The sequence below is a fragment of the Asterias amurensis genome, chromosome 1 (assembly GCF_032118995.1).
Source record: "Asterias amurensis chromosome 1, ASM3211899v1".
Lineage (NCBI taxonomy): Eukaryota > Metazoa > Echinodermata > Asteroidea > Forcipulatida > Asteriidae > Asterias > Asterias amurensis.
In genome coordinates this window covers 34,742,091-34,761,543 of record NC_092648.1, presented here as the reverse complement: position 1 = coordinate 34,761,543, position 19,453 = coordinate 34,742,091, and the positions used below count along the sequence as shown (strand labels likewise).

Sequence of the window (19,453 nt, the reverse complement as noted above, 5' to 3'; positions counted from 1 at the left end):
TGTTACTGGCAAAAATTTCATGACATGTACATTGCTCGTGACTAATATTACGCTGTTGTTTTACTTAGCATAACAATTGAGTGGAGTCTTAGCCGGTAATCTGATTTTACAAAGCAAAGATTTGTTTGCTTAAGCAATTTTTTTTGCTTAAGCAGCTCTATGAAATTGGGCCCTGCTCGTCTTCAGAATATTACTGATATGTTAAGTCATGTGAAGATTTTGGGACCTAATTTACAAAATAAACAGAAGAGGCAAAACCCATACACGAAACTCAGAAATGGAAATCTGATCTTACAATTCAATAACATGTTTCAAGTACTATGGGGAAATAAGACCAGGGCCCAATTTCAAAGAGCTGCTTAAGCACAAAATTTTGCTTAAGCAAAAAAATCCTTGCTTAGTAAAATCAGATTACCGGCCAAGACTCCACTCAATTGTTATGCTTAGTGAACAACAGCTAAATACCAGTCACAATCAATGTATATGACATACATTTTTGCCAGTAACATGTGTAAAATAAGCGAGCTGTTCGTGCTTAAGCAAATGCTTAAGCAGCTCTATGAAATTGACCACAGTACAAACAGTTTAGCACACCATGTCCTAAGAATGTGCGTGTTTGTACCATTATTATTCAGTGAAAGTAAAAAATAAACAACTTTACATGAAATCATGAAGAGGCACCTTCAAAATCATAACCACTCTAAGAACGAGACGGTAAGTTTCAACAGTTTGAATTAAAACCCGAGGACCTTCTTTGTGGAAATATTAAGACTGCAATGATAATGAATTTGTAATCCAACAACAAAATGTCTTTGCTTAATAAAGAAATTGAGACTTGGTTTATTTACCAATAGGAATGGAATTGCTTTAATCGAAACTCAACATTTATTTATAACACGGTGTTTCAATTTTAGTCAAATGTTATCTCCAATACTTTTGTAAGAGGTTGAATGATATTAACTTACCCATTAACACCAATGAGGTTTACAAAATTACAAAAAAAATATTCTTTTGAAACTTTGCACACAGTATTCACTATCAACTTAAAGACCATTGTGCCACATCAACCACATCACAATACTTAACAAAATTATCAAGTTTAAAAAATAGAGGAATAAAGTTGTCTATGTATTCAGGATTACAATAAAAATTTACATACTGTCACCTAGAAATTAGAAAAAGTAATTCTGGAATCTGATTTTGCAGAAATGTACTTTTAAAGTACTCAGACTCGTACTCTTCAGATCCAAGTTCCTGGTACTCGGCTGTTGAACTCTGTACTCGGATTACTACTTTGTATATACCTGGACACTTGAACCGATGGCCCAAGTACTCGTACTAGAGTAGTATTACACTCGACTGAATTGTACCCAAACACAACACTGTCATCATTATCTAAAAGTACAATACACATTTCGGTAAGCCTTCTGATGATACAGTCATGCAGCGAGACCATGTATTAAACATCTGACATCTGGGGACCAGTCTAGGCTAGGGCTAGCCTGAACATCTGGTGTCACACTTCCTGTTATGTGAACCCCTTATGGATAACGAAAGAGGACCAGGCTAGGCTAGGGCTAGCCTGAACATCTGGTGTCACACTTCCTGGCATGCGAACCCTTATGGATAACGAAAGAGGACCAGTCTAGGATAGGGCTAGCCTGAACATCTGGTGCCACACTTCCTGGCATGTGAATCCTTATGGATAACGAAAGAGGACAAGTCTAGGCTAGGGCTAGCCTTAACATCTAGTGTCACACTTCGTGGCATGTAAATCCTTATGGATAACGAAAGAGGACCAGTCTAGGCTAGGGCTAGCCTGAACATCTGGTGTCACACTTCCCGGCATGCGAACCCTTATGGATAACGAAACAGGACCAGTCTAGGCTAGGGCTAGCCTGAACATCTGGTGTCACACTTCCCGGCATGCGAACCCTTATGGATAAGGAAATCATGGGATGGGCTCAGCCGGAGGCAAAGCTGTAGCCGAAGCCGGAGCCAAAGCCAGAGCCAAAACCATGTTGTAAAAAGAGGGTCATATGGTTGAACCATAGAGGAAACTATGATGTAACAGACCTTGTTGCAGAGCTACTCTTTACAAGAAATTATTGCACAAAATACCGACAATTAAAACAAAACCAGGTTGGAATCATCCATAGTATACATCCTTGTGAAATGGAGCAAGTCAAATCTCGGCTTAGACAAAAAAATACCAGAGAACAGCTGATAAATATATTTAATTAAATGTCACCATAACAACAGCAAATGAGCGTTGAGGTAAAGCAACATTACAAGGTTCGGAGCTTGGTAATGCACTTTGACAATGAAGGCTTGGGACTTAACTGTCGGTGATATGGGTTCGAGTCAGAACTACAATCTTTGACTACATGATAATAAAGAAACTTGCTCTTTCTGTACTCTGTCACCTCATTAGCTGTAATAGCTGTAATTCCCCACAGAACAGGACCAAATTTTATGAGCTGCTTTTAAAAGCACAAAAAGTAGCTAAGTACAAAACAAGTTGTTGAATGAAGCTACCAACCAAAGTACCATGTCACATGTACAATTTGTGAATGGTATCCTGCTTATGTTTGCTTAGGAAAAATGTGTTAAAGGCAGTGGACACTATTGGTAATTACTCAATATATTTATTAGCATAAATCCTTTCTTGGTGACGAGTAATGGGGAGAGGTTGATGGTATAAAACATTGTGGGAAACGGCTCACTCTGAAGTGCCATAGTTTTCGAGAAAGAAGTAATTGTCCACGAATTTGATTTCGAGACCTCAGGTTTAGAACTTGAGGTCTCGAAATCAACCATCTTCTTCGTGTGACAAGGGTGTTTTTTTCTTTCATTATTATCTCGCAAGTTCGATGACCGATTGAGCTCAAATTTTCACAGGTTTGTTATTTTATGCATATGTTGAGATACACCAACTGTGAAGGCTAATCTTTGACAATTACCAATAGTGTCCACTGCCTTTAAGCATAATTCTCTACTTATGCAGCTCTATGGAATTGGGCCCTGGGCTGACCTAGTGGTAGGGCAGCCTTGGACATGGTTCCGTGGTAAAAGTTATGGACCCAGTTTCATACATCTGGACAATTCCAAGCAAACAGGGACATAGACCCAAAAAATCAAATTCACCCCTGAACTTCCTTTTTATTTTTAAGTTATTGCTATCGAATGTAAGGACCAGGAAAATAACTTTTTTAGTAAAATAGTTATTGTTTTCTATGTATGTCACATTTCTTCCTTGTTATGTTTGGCTTTATACAAAATCAAATATTTATGTGCATTGTTTTCATTTGTTTGCATTTTTCCCATAAAAAAAACAGTTTTACAAAATGTCCATGCAATTTTATGACCTTAAACCTTTAAACAAAAACAATATCTGCCCATGACTTTTCTTTAAGATTTGTAGGTGCTCAGTTGTTGGATGCAGAGAGGTATGAAATGCGAGTGATTTACACATTTTCTTTTTTTCTGCATTTTTTTGTATTAGGCCTATATAAATTATTGTATTTAAAGGAACACGTTGCCTTGGATCGGTCGAGTTGGTCTTTGGAAAGCGTTTGTATTAATTTGTTATACAAATCATATGATTAGAAAGAATTTGCGTGATTTTCCTTTTACCTCGTCGACAAACACGGTCGGTCATTTATGGGAGTCAAATTTTTGAAATGTACTTTAGAAATGGCGTTGACTGGCAAAATGAGACGGAAGCGTTACATTGAAAAAAAACGAAAGCAGCAGGAAAGTACGATGATCACAAGAACAGAGGGAAACTTCCAGTAAAAGCAAACAAAAAAGAAAAGCTTCCTTTCGATGCATGGGCAGATACACTAGAGGGATTCGCATGATTCTGGGAGAATCTTCGGCTGTCCTCCTATAGGCCGGGGGCACCATTTTGCCAAAGTCATCCTGGTTAAATTTTCCTTGGTCGATTGTGAACAAAACTGTGAATGTGTGACCTATGTCATGCTCGTGAATATTTAATGTTGTTTAATTTTCCTAATACCATTGTGTTAATGCCGCCGCCGCCGCCGCCGCCGCCGCCGCCGCCGCCGCCGTCGCCGTCGCCGTCGTCGTCGTCGTCGTCGTTGTTGTTGTTATTATTATTATAACAATTTTATTGTAGTGGTGGTTATTTCACGCTTATAGAGGGGTTTCACTCCAGGACAGAGTGAAAAATCACTCAAAAAGATGCAAAATTCAATCTAAAAGAGTGGAAGACCACTCGAAAAAGAGTTGTCCTTCATATGGCTCTTTAAAGAGTTCTTTTTTCACTCGTTTACATTAAGAGAGTAACCCAGTAACTGTGACATGCCCTGGCTGCCCTTTGTGATGTGACAGCCAGCATGGACACCTTAGGTAATTCATTGTCAAAGACCAGTATTCTCACTTGGTGTAACAACATATGCATAAAATAACAAATTTGGACTCAAATTGGTCACCCAAGTTGCAAGAGAGTAAATTTGTGCGCTTTCAGATGCCTAAAATGGTATTCAGGAGAGTGGAAGTTTTCATTTGTGAGGTATATGAGAAATAACCTCTTTCTCAAAAAATATGTCACTTCAAAGGGAGCCGTTTCTCACAATGTGTTATACTATCAAGATGCTCGTTACCAAGTAAATTTTTATGCTAACAGTTTTTGTGGGTACTTATCAATATTGTCTAGTGCCTTTAAATCCACACACCTTAATACACGCCTGCTATGGTAACGACAGTACAGTGTTACAGTTTTTAACACTAACTACATTTCAGGTGGATATTTATTTAAAAAAAGTTAAACACTACAACAAACTCTTTTCTAAAATGGAAATACTTCCTACACTTTTTGGGAAGCTTACTTAGAGTTATAACACCAGAAAAGGAACGAACTAAAAACCAAAAAAAGTATTTGTTGTTATAACATTTCGATTGTACAGAAAAGAAACAAACATCTGTTCTCTAGATTTTTTGTTTCATATTTTACTCAACTTCTTTTATTATGTCAGACATTGGGTATGATGTCAGACCTAGGTGCGGCCGGTTTGACGTATACTCGACACGAATCCTTTGGCTTGCAGGTAACGCTAGCTACACAGTCGAAACTCTGACCTGGCACGAGGTCAAAGGTGAAATTCTTCATCAACTTAGCCATGGCAACCTGAGCCTCAATCTGAAAACATCAAAGTTAACAGTACAAATGACAAATGGCACGCAATAAGATGGAGTGTATATCAAGTAGGAGTAAGTTTTATGTTGAACATTCAACAAGTGACGGGCGTCATTCTCGAGTCCAGTTGTGGTGGGAGTTTGTTTAATTTATGTTCATGAAAATGTAGTTATAGACGAAGAAAAGATCGAAGATGGTATAGAGACGAAGAGAGCGATTCAATGAGAGAGGGTTGAGAGCGGTAGTTTTAATCAAGGAAAGTCGATCTAAATGGTCTGAGTTTGAGCAAGTTTGGAACAAGTTCTCACAGTTTTCTAGCCCCCCCCAAAAAAAAAAAAAAAAAACCCAAAAAAAAACAGAAACAGAAACAGAAGCAGCTGTGTTTAAGGAGTCGGGTGAAAACCGCTGAGTTCGAAACTGACACACCCTAGGTGCCACAATTAACTGGCTTCTTGTCAGGACTTACTAGTCCTTTAGAGACAGCGTACTGTGAAATGGGTCGTATTGAGCTGTCAATACACTGGGTCAGTCAAGCCAGTGGTGATGGGAAAACATACCCAGCCGGTATCGTACAGCCCTTGGGCGGAGGTTGTTGATGATGGTTGGAATTAGTATATATGACGGATTATTCAATATATTGTAGCTCTTAATTTTGTAAGAAGTGGAAACACAACAGAGATAGAGATCCAAGTTGCCCTTATAAAAGTATTACTCACCATAGCAAACTGCTTCCCGATACACTTCCTTGGACCCAGGGAGAACGGGATGTACATGTTATTGTGGCTAATGACAAAACAAAACATTAGGCATAGCATTAGAGGAAGGTATTTTGTTTTATTTCGTATGACTACAGTCATTCTAATCTGGCAGTTTTCAAACCCATCAAACTCTGATGTTTCTGTTGAGCTGAGTGTGGGTTCGAATCCTGGTCGTGACACTTGTGTCCCCGAGCAAGACACTTAACCATTAGATTCTCTCCACCAAGGGGTAAATGGGTACCTGCGAGGGCAGAGATGGTTCTTGTGATTGATTAGCTTATAGTGCGCTACATACTTGGCAGCACAGGCTGTAATAACACCCCACGGAGCTGAGATAGTGGGTGCGTTCGTTTAGCTCCCCTGGGTCGACCCCGGTGCGTGGCGGTGTTTTTTTACCAGGACGAACGTGGGTAGTTATCTGCACACACTCGTCCTGGAAAAAAAATGCCACACACCGGGGTCGACCCAGGGAAGCTAAACGAACGCACCCGTTGTTAAAGTCACCTTGGGTCAATTTCTAGAAATGAGAAATAGATATCTATACTATTAAAAGCGTAACCTGCGCCATCTTGGATTGAAAATTAGAAGGTCCAGTGGTATGGCATCCTTGTGGAATCCAACACGGTTGTTTGTGTGGAATTCAATACGTTTGCGTGGTTTCAGACGTCGGGTTGCAAGTCTGCAAAACCCGGAACCAAACTCGCACTTACAAGTCATGTGATTGGAGGAAGTTTGGGCGGCGACCGTGCGTCAACCACTGGACGATGTTGTTACCAGACTTCCTAGAAATCTTTCTGACAGGCGACTCATTGGACAGTGTTTCGCAGATGGTGCTCCGGATTGGTTCATTCATTGCCCCTTGCCCGCCCACCCGCCATTCGATCCGCCCTTTTTGGTCAGGTTACTTTCGTGTTGTACTAAGCATGGTTCTCCGGATTGGTTCATTCATTGCCGCGCAGGGTCGAAAGAGTCGAAGAGGCTGGGTGCCAGGACAAAACCGAAACCAATCTCACGAATTTGACCGAATTTGCATTGAATGGATGAAGTACCGTAGATTGATGTTTCGCAGGTGACCATGTGTCAACCACTGGTCGACGTTGTTATCAGACTTCCTAGAAATCCTTATGCGGGTGACTCATTTGTTGAAAAGATTAAATGGAGAATATTTATAAAAAAGCATTCACTTCCAAACGGCATGAGAATTATCATGATGAACAAGGATGTGATCAAACGGAAGCTTAATAATTTGGAAACATTGGGTAGGGCCGGCTATAGGTTGGAAGATGTCTAAGGGAACTTTACAATTAATAACATTTTGGGGGTGGGGGGCCTTACACAAAGAGCCATTCTGGTCAGTGTATTGTGAGTGGTGTGTTGTCTGGTTTGAGACAGGCCACCTGTTGCTTGGTGAAGAAGGTCGCCGTGGGACCACTTTAGGTTGACAGTGGGTGGCGACCTTGGACCTTTTGCCAGTAAACTCAAATGGGTACATGAATACCGTTTTAGAATACGGTCTGTTCATGGAGTTTCAGAGTTTAACCATGGAGGTAGAATTGTGAAACCATTCCTTACTCTATGGTGAAACTTAAACACACACGTCAAAGGCTGTTTTGAAGCTGTAAAAAAAGAACTTTGCTTTGCATTTGGTCAAAGTTGTTAAGCAAAACGACATTAAGTTTCCTTTTGAATAAGTCCATTCACAAAATTGGTTAGAGCAGTGTGTCGGTCAGATCTCAGAATAAACATTTTGCCAAATCCATTTTGAAGCCTAATTTAGCCATCGGCCCGTCGGGTTGGTTACTGATGGAGATAATATTAACAAAAGAGACCTCGTGCGGCTGAATGGGGTACATTTTTAGGAGTTTGTCTATTGACCCAAACTGGACGAAACAAACCCTAAACATGACTTGACATGCTTTCTGAAAGTGAAATAAGTTAGAGAAAATTAAGGAGTGGGGACGAGTTTATCGTTTTTATTTAGTTTGTTTGATATAGGGTTCCAGAGATATGGGATGTATGGAGGTTTGTTCCTAGAGCAGCGTGAACATGAACGCGGTCAGAAATTGTGTCGTTTGTCGTTCAAATTTCGCGAGATGCAATAACCCCAAGTGACAATAAAACAAAACCAGACCTGCCAAGTCTCACGCATTAGGCGTGAAACTCACGCATTTGGGCTCTGTCTCACGCTCACACGCACATCAACCATTATTGGGGCGAGATCGGGAAAAAAAAATTAACGACATTTTTTGTACAAAATTTGTACAAACAGAGCGCAAATTTGCAGATTGCGCACGCTTTTGCTCATCCAGTAGGTTCAGCTCAAATTCGGCAGAGCGCAAAACGCTTATTGCGCACAAGTTTGTTCCGATTCTTTTAGCAAATTCGTTGAAATGCGCTCCACTAGCGAAGACACAACAGGCAGAAGAAGTGAGCGATTGATTTTGGACATCATTTTTAGTCTCTTTTTTTCAAGTTTGGAAGGATATAATCTGACACAATCGAACCTCCACATTAACCATCAACATCTCCTGTGTACCTCAAGTGAGTTTTAATTATTCTGAGGAGGCTTTTGATGCATTTTGAAACACTTTTTGTCCACAATTAAATTTCACATTGTCTTATTTATTTATAAATAAAATAAAATAAAAAAAGGTTGGGCGGCGATTTAAAAAGGCCTTCTTAAACTTGCAATTTTTTTTTCCGGGGGGATGGGGGTTGAGCTTTGAAAAATCTCACACATAGCTAGCCTCTGGACTTGGCATCTCTGCCTGCAAAACACTTTTTTACGTTCACGTTAAGTGCTCCCGTTATACATGCAGCCTATTGACCAGAAAGCTTACAAGACCAATTCAGAAGAGAATAAACTAAAAAGAGCCCTACGCTTTTACCGCCCCCGCCCCCCCCCCCCCCGAAAAAAAACACAGTAGATAAATTAGATTTGTGGCACACAGCATGTTCCAAAAATTCGCTTTACTTATAGTGCTGTAGCAACGCTATGTATCGTGGGAAGTAAAAATGTCATTTTTGACGATGTTTTTTAAAAAGGAAATGCAAGCATTATGAATGTATATTGAGTGTGTGGAGAAAGTTTTGGTAGTGTAGTACAAAAGAAACTTTAGTTATTGCTGGCTAACGGTCAGTTTCACCTATCAACCCTGATTTGAAAAACGTGTAACGTTAGGGAGGCCCAACATATTAGATCCCTATAAGGATCACGGGGGAGCCTTATAGTTTCTAGATGCATAAGGTACGTTGTCTAACCCAAAACGAGGTGGGTACAGCCACTGCAAGTAGTGGTGGTCTGGTGGACGTGCGAAATAGCTTCATTTTGGGTTAGAATTATGACGCCATGCATAAATATTGAGAGAGGCGTATAACACCCTCACCCACATTTCGAAATATTTGTGTAAAGGATTTTAATATCCTAGCGGGGTGCCGCGCGAAGCGCGGCATCCCGCTAGTATGTATAAATATTCATTCCAGGTGTCTTTGAGGAATGATTTAAGGCCCAGTGACCTGGGGTAATAATGTTGAAGCGACCATGAGCGTCAATGCGTGACAGACCAGAGCTCTATATGAGGAGCCACTATTATTTCTGAGAAAAGACTCATTTAGTTTGCTCACATAGCAAGGGGTTTTCTCTAAGATTAAAGGCATGTCTTACTTGTCTCCACCTAAGAATCGGCTCGGCATAAATTCTTCTGGGCTTTCGAAATACTCCTTCTGTCTCGCCAGGTTCACAATGCAAATCTTAAGGAGTAGGATATAAGTGATTAGATAATCTTACATTTATGTCATTCAGTTGAACAAAGTTTTAATACGAGGTAATGAGTGAATCAAGAAAAAGTGAAAAGAAAAAAAGACATCTTCACAGTTTGGCAACTCATTTGCTGCCAAACATAAGCACAATTATATCGAACCCTTAGCACGATTGCTGTAACTGTGCCACGCTCAGTGGTAAATGTGTAACCACTGTGGCAATCACTCGTGGTGACGTCATGCAGGGGACTTGGGGCTGACCCGGCTGAGCCCCTGGAATGGCGTCACAGCTATTCGAATGTCGACCCGGGGTCGGGGAAGCTGTTCGAACGCACCAACTGTTTAGACACACTGTACTACCAAAATTACGCAACCAAAAAGTATTGTGATGATGATGACGTCAGGTGAATGGGGGTCATGCCCGATAGGCCTTTGCAAAGAATTAAACCAAAATGTAAAATAATGGAATGAATTAGGAAACAAAAAGTGAAAAACCCACATACCGCTCCTAAGAGATCTTTGCACATCTACTTCCCTTGAGTGCTTTAAGTCCAGTTTAAAAACTTATTTGTCAAAATGTTCTGTCTTAATCAGTGTAGAGCTTTCTTAGTGTTCTATTAAATTTTCTATCTGTTGGTGTCTTTACAATTTGGATAGATATGTGCAAGATACAACATATATATTTAATTATTCATATATCTCCATATGAAATAGTAAATAAAAAGGGGAAAAACTCACAATAATAGATGTATTAGCAGGGAGTTTAATGCCGTTCCAGACCACTTCTTTCGGCGTCTTCCTCAGCACAATTGGCACCGGGGAATGGAAACGTAAAGTTTCCTTCAACACCTAAAGGATTCAAACCAAGTTACAGATGGGAAAAAAAGGTGGCTGAATTTTTTCATTTTTTTAAACTTTCATTTTCCGTAAATGAAACCAATAAATCACTTCATCAATTCAGCATATTATTGCAATGAGCCCCCCCCCCTTTTTTTCTTTTAGAGGTCATTGCTAACAACACCTCACAGACACATTTTCAAGGAAACATTTTGATGAATAGCTAGGTTTGCGGTAACATCAAGGAGCAATCACTCATTGTGCATTATTCAATATACCTTAAATTCATACAAACTTACAGCGGTTGTGTATTTCAGTTTGGATAGGTCTTCAAAGCTGACATATCCATCATCACCAAGCACTGCATCAACTTCAGTCTTCATCCTTATAACAAAAAACATATAAATAAGAGTTAACCACAGAACTGGTGTGACAACCTAACATAATAATGACCACTTTGCATATACCATTTTTTTAGTTTGGTTTATTTATTTATTAAATATTTAACATAAATACATTTTTTAATATTTTTTATTACTTTACAGAAGCTTAATAGTAGACTTGGTACTATTGTTTAATGGCAGCTTATAAGCTAAACCCCAAAACAAACAAGCACACAAAACACTAATAAAGACAACAACCCACATAAATAGATAGATAAGAACCCCAAAAAAACCAAGAACAATAACCCAACATCCAACAAATACCCCCCCCCCCCAAACAAAAAAAACCACAAAAAAAAACCACCCCCCCCCCCTAAAAAAAAAAAAAAACACCCCCACTAAAACACAAGTTCACATTGCTTTTAAACCGACGAGTGACTTACTTGTACACTATTTCTGGATGTCTCCCAAGCTCCAGCAATGTAGATGCCATAAGACACGCTGTCGTCTCTTGACCTATACAAATAAAAGCAGCAGCAACTTGTAAAAAACACCCCTGAAAGAAAGACTGCGCTGGTATTGACGAAGAGAAAATGGGAGTGGTAACAAAATCAGTAATTCCCTATAACAATTAAATTGACCTTCCAGGAAAATATATGACACATGAATGTTGACTGGCATTTGAATTTAAAATATTCAACTCAAAATTGCACCGTTGTCTACTTTTAGTTTTTTTTAGGGGTTATACTTTTGACAACCCCCCCCCCCCCTATAAACAATAATTAGGATCGTCACCCTTTGAATTATTGTACTTTTATATATAGAGAGAGGTAGGTTTTTTACAATTTGAATCTGAGAAAGGCTTCAGGCATGAAGCCTTTCTCAGGCATCTGAAAGCACACAATTTTATGCATCAAAGTTAGTATTCTTTTCATTATTTTCTTGCAACTTTGATGGCCCATGTTCGCAGGTTTGTTATTTTGTGCGCATGTCAGGATATACCAAGTGAGGAAACTATATGCCGGTCGTTGTTTTTCACAGAACTAGGGAAAGTGCTGAGTATACAGTGCAAATTTCCATCTATTAATAAAAATATCTTGCCTGCCAAGAAAAATGTCACACAATGATCGATCATCAACTCCAGGTCTATGACGTTGCTGTCACCAGCTGGCACTGCAGACTGCAGAATATGACTGAGGATGTTGTTGTCCAGTTTCTCGCCTCGTTTAAGCGCTTCCATCTGGCCCATAATACACTGTCGTCCAATCTCCCGCATTCTCTTGGAAGCAGCTCTTCCCTCCCGTCGTAATTTAATATGGTCTTTAAAAGGACTAAGCTGAAATACAAATTAAATCACAGACTCCCAATAATTTTGTTTATGTTCAGTACAAACACCCTCAACTCAAACTTCCCCATTTTATGAAAGCCGAGTTTCCTAACAACCATAATAAAGACTTGCTATGCGCACATGTCCACCCTGCTGGGTGTTCAAGGCGCAGTAAAACCGAAAAACAAAACAAAGGAAAACCACAAACAACCAAATAAGTCCTTGGAAACCTGTGAAATAAGAGACGTTTTGAGAAGAGATTTAATTTGTCTAGGTACAAAGACAAGATCACTACATTGATAAATAATTCTGGTTGTGAAGACCAGGACTCTCAGAAAAGTATACTTAATAATCAACCAAAAGCAAACAAAGTCACCTGAAAGTGGTATTTTGTCAAAATAAAGCTTTTGTCAATAATATATGTGTTTTGATGAGTGGAATGTGAATAAACAGTTAACTAAAGGTTACAAAAAAGTTTACAAATTTAAGAGTAGACCCCGACCCAAGAGGGCGCTGTTCGTGACGTCAATCGAGGCGCGATATTTGAAGAGAAAATGCTGCACAGCGCTGAAAAGACGCCGGACCGGACCACTAGGCACTATTGCTCTTGTGAGTCTGACCAGTCTTTAGTTGTTTTATTGCATCAAGCAGCAATACACTTGGTCGGCATTGCCGGAAAAATGAAGAAAACAACTTTTTCGAAACGTACAAAGTCAATGACTTGGACTTGCATGTACTTTGCATTGTGTTTACTCTACGCATCAAGGCAAAGTCTGTCTCGATTGAAGTCACAAAAGGGGTAGGCGGAGTCAACCCCCAAACAACTTTAACTGTTTTTAAACATATAAATCGTAACAAACAATTACTTAAAAATATTGTTTTATTGTTACTAAACATATACTCGTATTATTGAAAAAATAACAATTATATTTCAAGGTGACTTTAAAGCACACACATTGTGTAACAAGGGTGTTTTTCTTTCACGATTCTCGTTCAACTTCGATGACCAATTGAGTCCAAATTTTCACAGATTTGTTATTTTATTCATTTTTGGGATACACAAGGTGATAATACTGGTCTTTGACAATTACCCATGGTGCTTTTAACTGATATAAAATTTTACTTGAAGGAAACAAAACCACCCAGCTATATTAAAGTCACCTGTAAGTGGTATTTTTTCAAAATAAAGCTTTTGTCACTAATATATGTGTTTTGATGAGTGGAATGTGAATAAACAGTTAACTAAAGTTTGTAAGAGGCTGTTTTAAAGGCAGTGGACACTATTGGTAATTGTCAAAGACTAGCCTTCACAGTTGGTTAATCTCATAAAATAACAAACCTGTGAAAATTTGAGCTCAATCGGTCATTGAAGTTGCGAGATAATAATGAAAGAAAGAACACCCTTGTCACACGAAGTTGTGTGCGTTTACATGGTTGATTTCAAGACCTAAAGTTCTAAATCTGAGGTCTCGAAATCAAATTCGTGGAAAATTATTTCTTTCTCGAAAACTATGGCACTTCAGAGGGAGCCGTTTCTCACAATGTTTTATACCATCAACCTCTCCCCATTACTCGTCACCAAGAAAGGTTTTATGCCAATAATTATTTTGAGTAATTACCAAAAGTGTTAGAAGAAAATATGCTTGTGCTTTTATTAAGCAGACGGGCCATTCCAGCGTCACTCGCATTTCACTTTTTTTGCATCCTTTTACAAGCTTAGTTATGTATTTTTGTTAAATACTGGGAATTACTCTTTCATTTTTGGTATGGATAGACTCAGTAAGGCATTAAGCTAATGTTATAAAAAAAATAACCCGATACCAAATTTGATCTGACCGTCACTCGCAATTCATAAATAGGACATGCAAATAAATGTCTTGGTTTTATTTGAAAAGTTTCCCCAAATCAAATGTACTACAACCAAATTGCTATAATAATAATAAGAATAATAATAAAGAATATTTAAAAGGCGCCAAAATCCACCAAAATGAGGTGCTCAAGGTGCACAGTAGGGGGAACCACACACAGCAAGGAAAATAAGACAAATAGACCAGTTACATATAGGCGAGATTAAACAAAGTGGTTTTCAACTTAATCTTGAAAGTATTGATATTAGAAATGTGGGGATTTGTAGAGGCAATTCATTCCAGAGTGTGGGTCCAGCATGGGAAAAAGACCTATCGCCCCATGACTTGCTACTCTTAGTAACTTGAAGCATGTATGTATTGGAAGATCAGAGAGATCGCACAGGAGTATAAGCTTTTTCTTAAAGAATAATATGTACTAAACACCTACCCTACAAAGTATAAAAGAGGGTAACAAGAATCTAAAACAATAAAATGTATTTTAGTTAGAGGGGAATCTAAAACAATAAAATGTATTTTAGTTAGAGGGGAATCTAAAACAATAAACTGTATTTTAGTTAGAGGGGAATCTAAAACAATAAACTGTATTTTAGTTAGAGGGGAATCTAAAACAATAAACTGTATTTTAGTTAGAGGGGAATCTAAAACAATAAACTGTATTTAAGTTAGAGGGGAATCTAAAACAATAAACTGTATTTTAGTTAGAGGGGAATCTAAAACAATAAACTGTATTTTAGTTAGAGGGGAATCTAAAACAATAAACTGTATTTAAGTTAGAGGGGAATCTAAAACAATAAACTGTATTTTAGTTAGAGGGGAATCTAAAACAATAAACTGTATTTTAGTTAGAGGGGAATCTAAAACAATAAACTGTATTTAAGTTAGAGGGGAATCTAAAACAATAAACTGTATTTTAGTTAGAGGGGAATCTAAAACAATAAACTGTATTTTAGTTAGAGGGGAATCTAAAACAATAAACTGTATTTAAGTTAGAAGGGGAAAATGGCCGTCACTCGCATTTCCGTCACTCGCATTTCACTTTATCCGCTCATTGTGTTGTGCACAAAATGAAGCTTTTCCTCCACAATTCTGATCAAGTCTTGGCCAAGTCTTTTTAAAACAACCTTCTAAACATTTTTAAGGGAGCTGAGTGCTCAAAATACTAATTACAATAAACAAAATGTATTTTACTGAAATATTTACAAAACAATGAACTGTAATGAAATTGTCCGAGCAATTGGTTTGGCATTACTCAATATAAGGCACTAACACAATGGTATTAGGAAAATTAAACAACATTAAATATTCACGAGCATGACATAGGTCACACATTCACAGTTTTGTTCACAATCGACCAAGGAAAATTTAACCAGGATGACTTTGGCAAAATGGTGCCTCCGGCCTATAGGAGGACGGCCGAAGATTCTCCCAGAATCATGCGAATCCCTCTAGTGTATCTGCCCATGCATCGAAAGGAAGCTTTTCTTTTTTGTTTGCTTTTACTGGAAGTTTTCCTGTGTTCTTGTGATCTTCATACTTCCCTGCTGCTTTCGTTTTTTTTTCAATGTAACGCTTTCGTCTCATTTTGCCAGTCAACGCCATTTCTAAAGTACATTTCAAAAATTTGACTCCCATAAATGACCGACCGTGTTTGTCGACGAGGTAAAAGGAAAATCACGCAATTTCGAGTGATACTTGTGTGGATCATTATATTCTACTTTTAAAATAACTTTCTAATCATATGATTTGTATAACAAATTAATACAAACGCTTTCCAAAGACCAACTCGACCGATCCAAGGCAACGTGTTCCTTTAAATACAATAATTTATATAGGTCTAATACAAAAAAATGCAGAAAAAAAGAAAATGTGTAAATCACTCGCATTTCATACCTCTCTGCATCCAACAACTGAGCACCTACAAATCTTAAAGAAAAGTCATGGGCAGATATTGTTTTTGTTTAAAGGTATAAGGTCATAAAATCGCATGGACATTTTGTAAAAACTGTTTTTTTATGGGAAAAATGCAAACAAATGAAAACAATGCACATAAATATTTGATTTTGTATAAAGCCAAACATAACAAGGAAGAAATGTGACATACATAGAAAACAATAACTATTTTACTAAAAAAGTTATTTTCCTGGTCCTTACATTCGATAGCAATAACTTAAAAATAAAAAGGAAGTTCAGGGGTGAATTTGATTTTTTGGGTCTATGTCCCTGTTTGCTTGGAATTGTCCAGATGTATGAAACTGGGTCCAGAACTTTTACCACGGAACCATGTCCAAGGTTGCCCTACCACTAGGCCAGCCCAGGGCCCAATTCCATAGAGCTGCATAAGTAGAGAATTATGCTTAAAGGCAGTGGACACTATTGGTAATTGTCAAAGACTAGCCTTCACAGTTGGTGTATCTCAACATATGCATAAAATAACAAACCTGTGAAAATTTGAGCTCAATCGGTCATCGAACTTGCGAGATAATAATGAAAGAAAAAAACACCCTTGTCACACGAAGTAGATGGTTGATTTCGAGACCTCAAGTTCTAAACCTGAGGTCTCGAAATCAAATTCGTGGAAAATTACTTCTTTCTCGAAAACTATGGCACTTCAGAGTGAGCCGTTTCCCACAATGTTTTATACCATCAACCTCTCCCCATTACTCGTCACCAAGAAAGGATTTATGCTAATAAATATATTGAGTAATTACCAATAGTGTCCACTGCCTTTAACACATTTTTTATAAGCAAACATAAGCAGGATACCATTCACAAATTGTACATGTGACATGGTACTTTGGTTGGTAGCTTCATTCAACAACTTGTTTTGTACTTGGCTACTTTTTGTGCTTTTAAAAGCAGCTCATAAAATTTGGTCCTGTTCTGTGGGGAATTACAGCTATTACAGCCAATGAGGTGACAGAGTACAGAAAGAGCAAGTTTCTTTGTTATCATGTAGTCAAAGATTGTAGTTCTGACTCGAACCCATATCACCGACAGTTAAGTCCCAAGCCTTCATTGTCAAAGTGCATTACCAAGCTCCGAACCTTGTAATGTTGCTTTAACTCAACGCTCATTTGCTGTTGTTATGGTGACATTTAATTAAATATATTTATCAGCTGTTCTCTGGTATTTTTTTGTCTAAGCCGAGATTTGACTTGCTCCATTTCACAAGGATGTATACTATGGATGAATCCAACCTCTGCAACAAGGTCTGTTACATCATAGTTTCCTCTATGGTTCAACCATATGACCCTCTTTTTACAACATGGTTTTGGCTCTGGCTTTGGCTCCGGCTTCGGCTACAGCTTTGCCTCCGGCTGAGCCCATCCCATGATTTCCTTATCGATAAGGGTTCGCATGCCGGGAAGTGTGACACCAGATGTTCAAGCTAGCCCTAGCCTAGACTGGTCCTGTTTCGTTATCCATAAGGGTTCGCATGCCGGGAAGTGTGACACCAGATGTTCAGGCTAGCCCTAGCCTAGACTGGTTCTCTTTCGTTATCCATAAGTATTTACATGCCACGAAGTGTGACACTAGATGTTAAGGCTAGCCCTAGCCTAGACTTGTCCTCTTTCGTTATCCATAAGGATTCACATGCCAGGAAGTGTGGCACCAGATGTTCAGGCTAGCCCTACCCTAGACTGGTCCTCTTTCGTTATCCATAAGGGTTCGCATGCCAGGAAGTGTGACACCAGATGTTCAGGCTAGCCCTAGCCTAGCCTGGTCCTCTTTCAATATCCATAAGGGGTTCGCATAACAGGAAGTGTGACACCAGATGTTCAGGCTAGCCCTAGCCTAGACTGGTCCCCTGATGTCAGATGTTTAATACATGGTCTCGCTGCATGACTGTAGGAAGGCTTACCGAAATGTGTATTGTACTTTTAGATAATGATGACAGTGTTGTGTTTGGGTACAATTCAGTCGAGTGTAATACTACTCTAGTACGAGTACTTGGGCCATCGGTTCAAGTGTCCAGGTATATACAAAGTAGTAATCCGAGTACAGAGTTCAACAGCCGAGTACCAGGCACTTGGATCTGAAGAGTACGAGTCTGAGTACTTTAAAAGTACATTTCTGCAAAATCAGATTCCAGAATTACTTTTTCTAATTTCTAGGTGACAGTATGTACATTTGTATTGTAATCCTGAATACATAGACAACTTTATTCCTCTATTTTTTAAACTTGATAATTTTGTTAAGTATTGTGATGTGGTTGATGTGGCACAATGGTCTTTAAGTTGATAGTGAATACTGTGTGCAAAGTTTCAAAAGAATATTTTTTTTGTAATTTTGTAAACCTCATTGGTGTTAATGGGTAAGTTAATATCATTCAACCTCTTACAAAAGTATTGGAGATAACATTTGACTAAAATTGAAACACCGTGTTATAAATAAATGTTGAGTTTCGATTAAAGCAATTCCATTCCTATTGGTAAATAAACCAAGTCTCAATTTCTTTATTAAGCAAAGACATTTTGTTGTTGGATTACAAATTCATTATCATTGCAGTCTTAATATTTCCACAAAGAAGGTCCTCGGGTTTTAATTCAAACTGTTGAAACTTACCGTCTCGTTCTTAGAGTGGTTATGATTTTGAAGGTGCCTCTTCATGATTTCATGTAAAGTTGTTTATTTTTTACTTTCACTGAATAATAATGGTACAAACACGCACATTCTTAGGACATGGTGTGCTAAACTGTTTGTACTGTGGTCAATTTCATAGAGCTGCTTAAGCATTTGCTTAAGCACGAACAGCTCGCTTATTTTACACATGTTACTGGCAAAAATGTATGTCATATACATTGATTGTGACTGGTATTTAGCTGTTGTTCACTAAGCATAACAATTGAGTGGAGTCTTGGCCGGTAATCTGATTTTACTAAGCAAGGATTTTTTTGCTTAAGCAAAATTTTGTGCTTAAGCAGCTCTTTGAAATTGGGCCCTGGTCTTATTTCCCCATAGTACTTGAAACATGTTATTGAATTGTAAGATCCGATTTCCATTTCTGAGTTTCGTGTATGGGTTTTGCCTCTTCTGTTTATTTTGTAAATTAGGTCCCAAAATCTTCACATGACTTAACATATCAGTAATATTCTGAAGACGAGCAGGGCCCAATTTCATAGAGCTGCTTAAGCAAAAAAAATTGCTTAAGCAAACAAATCTTTGCTTTGTAAAATCAGATTACCGGCTAAGACTCCACTCAATTGTTATGCTAAGTAAAACAACAGCGTAATATTAGTCACGAGCAATGTACATGTCATGAAATTTTTGCCAGTAACATGTGTAAAATAAGCAAGCTATTTTCGTGCTTAAGTAATTTTTTTGCTTAAGCAGCTCTATGAAATTGGGCCCAGAGTATA

At 38.3% G+C, this 19,453-nt stretch overlaps 1 protein-coding gene across 1 annotated transcript; it reads right to left on the bottom strand.

Annotated features, from left to right (window-relative positions):
* Positions 1-4,996: 4,996 nt before the first annotated feature.
* On the bottom strand, positions 4,997-18,704 carry LOC139943848 (cholesterol 24-hydroxylase-like). The gene is made up of 8 exons (XM_071940733.1): positions 18,660-18,704; positions 12,000-12,234; positions 11,342-11,414; positions 10,815-10,899; positions 10,417-10,527; positions 9,584-9,669; positions 5,878-5,944; positions 4,997-5,164 (listed from the first exon to the last, which is right to left on the bottom strand). Exons 1-8 carry the CDS (start codon positions 18,702-18,704, stop codon positions 4,997-4,999), a joined length of 870 nt encoding a protein of 289 aa, XP_071796834.1.
* Positions 18,705-19,453: the final 749 nt, after the last annotated feature.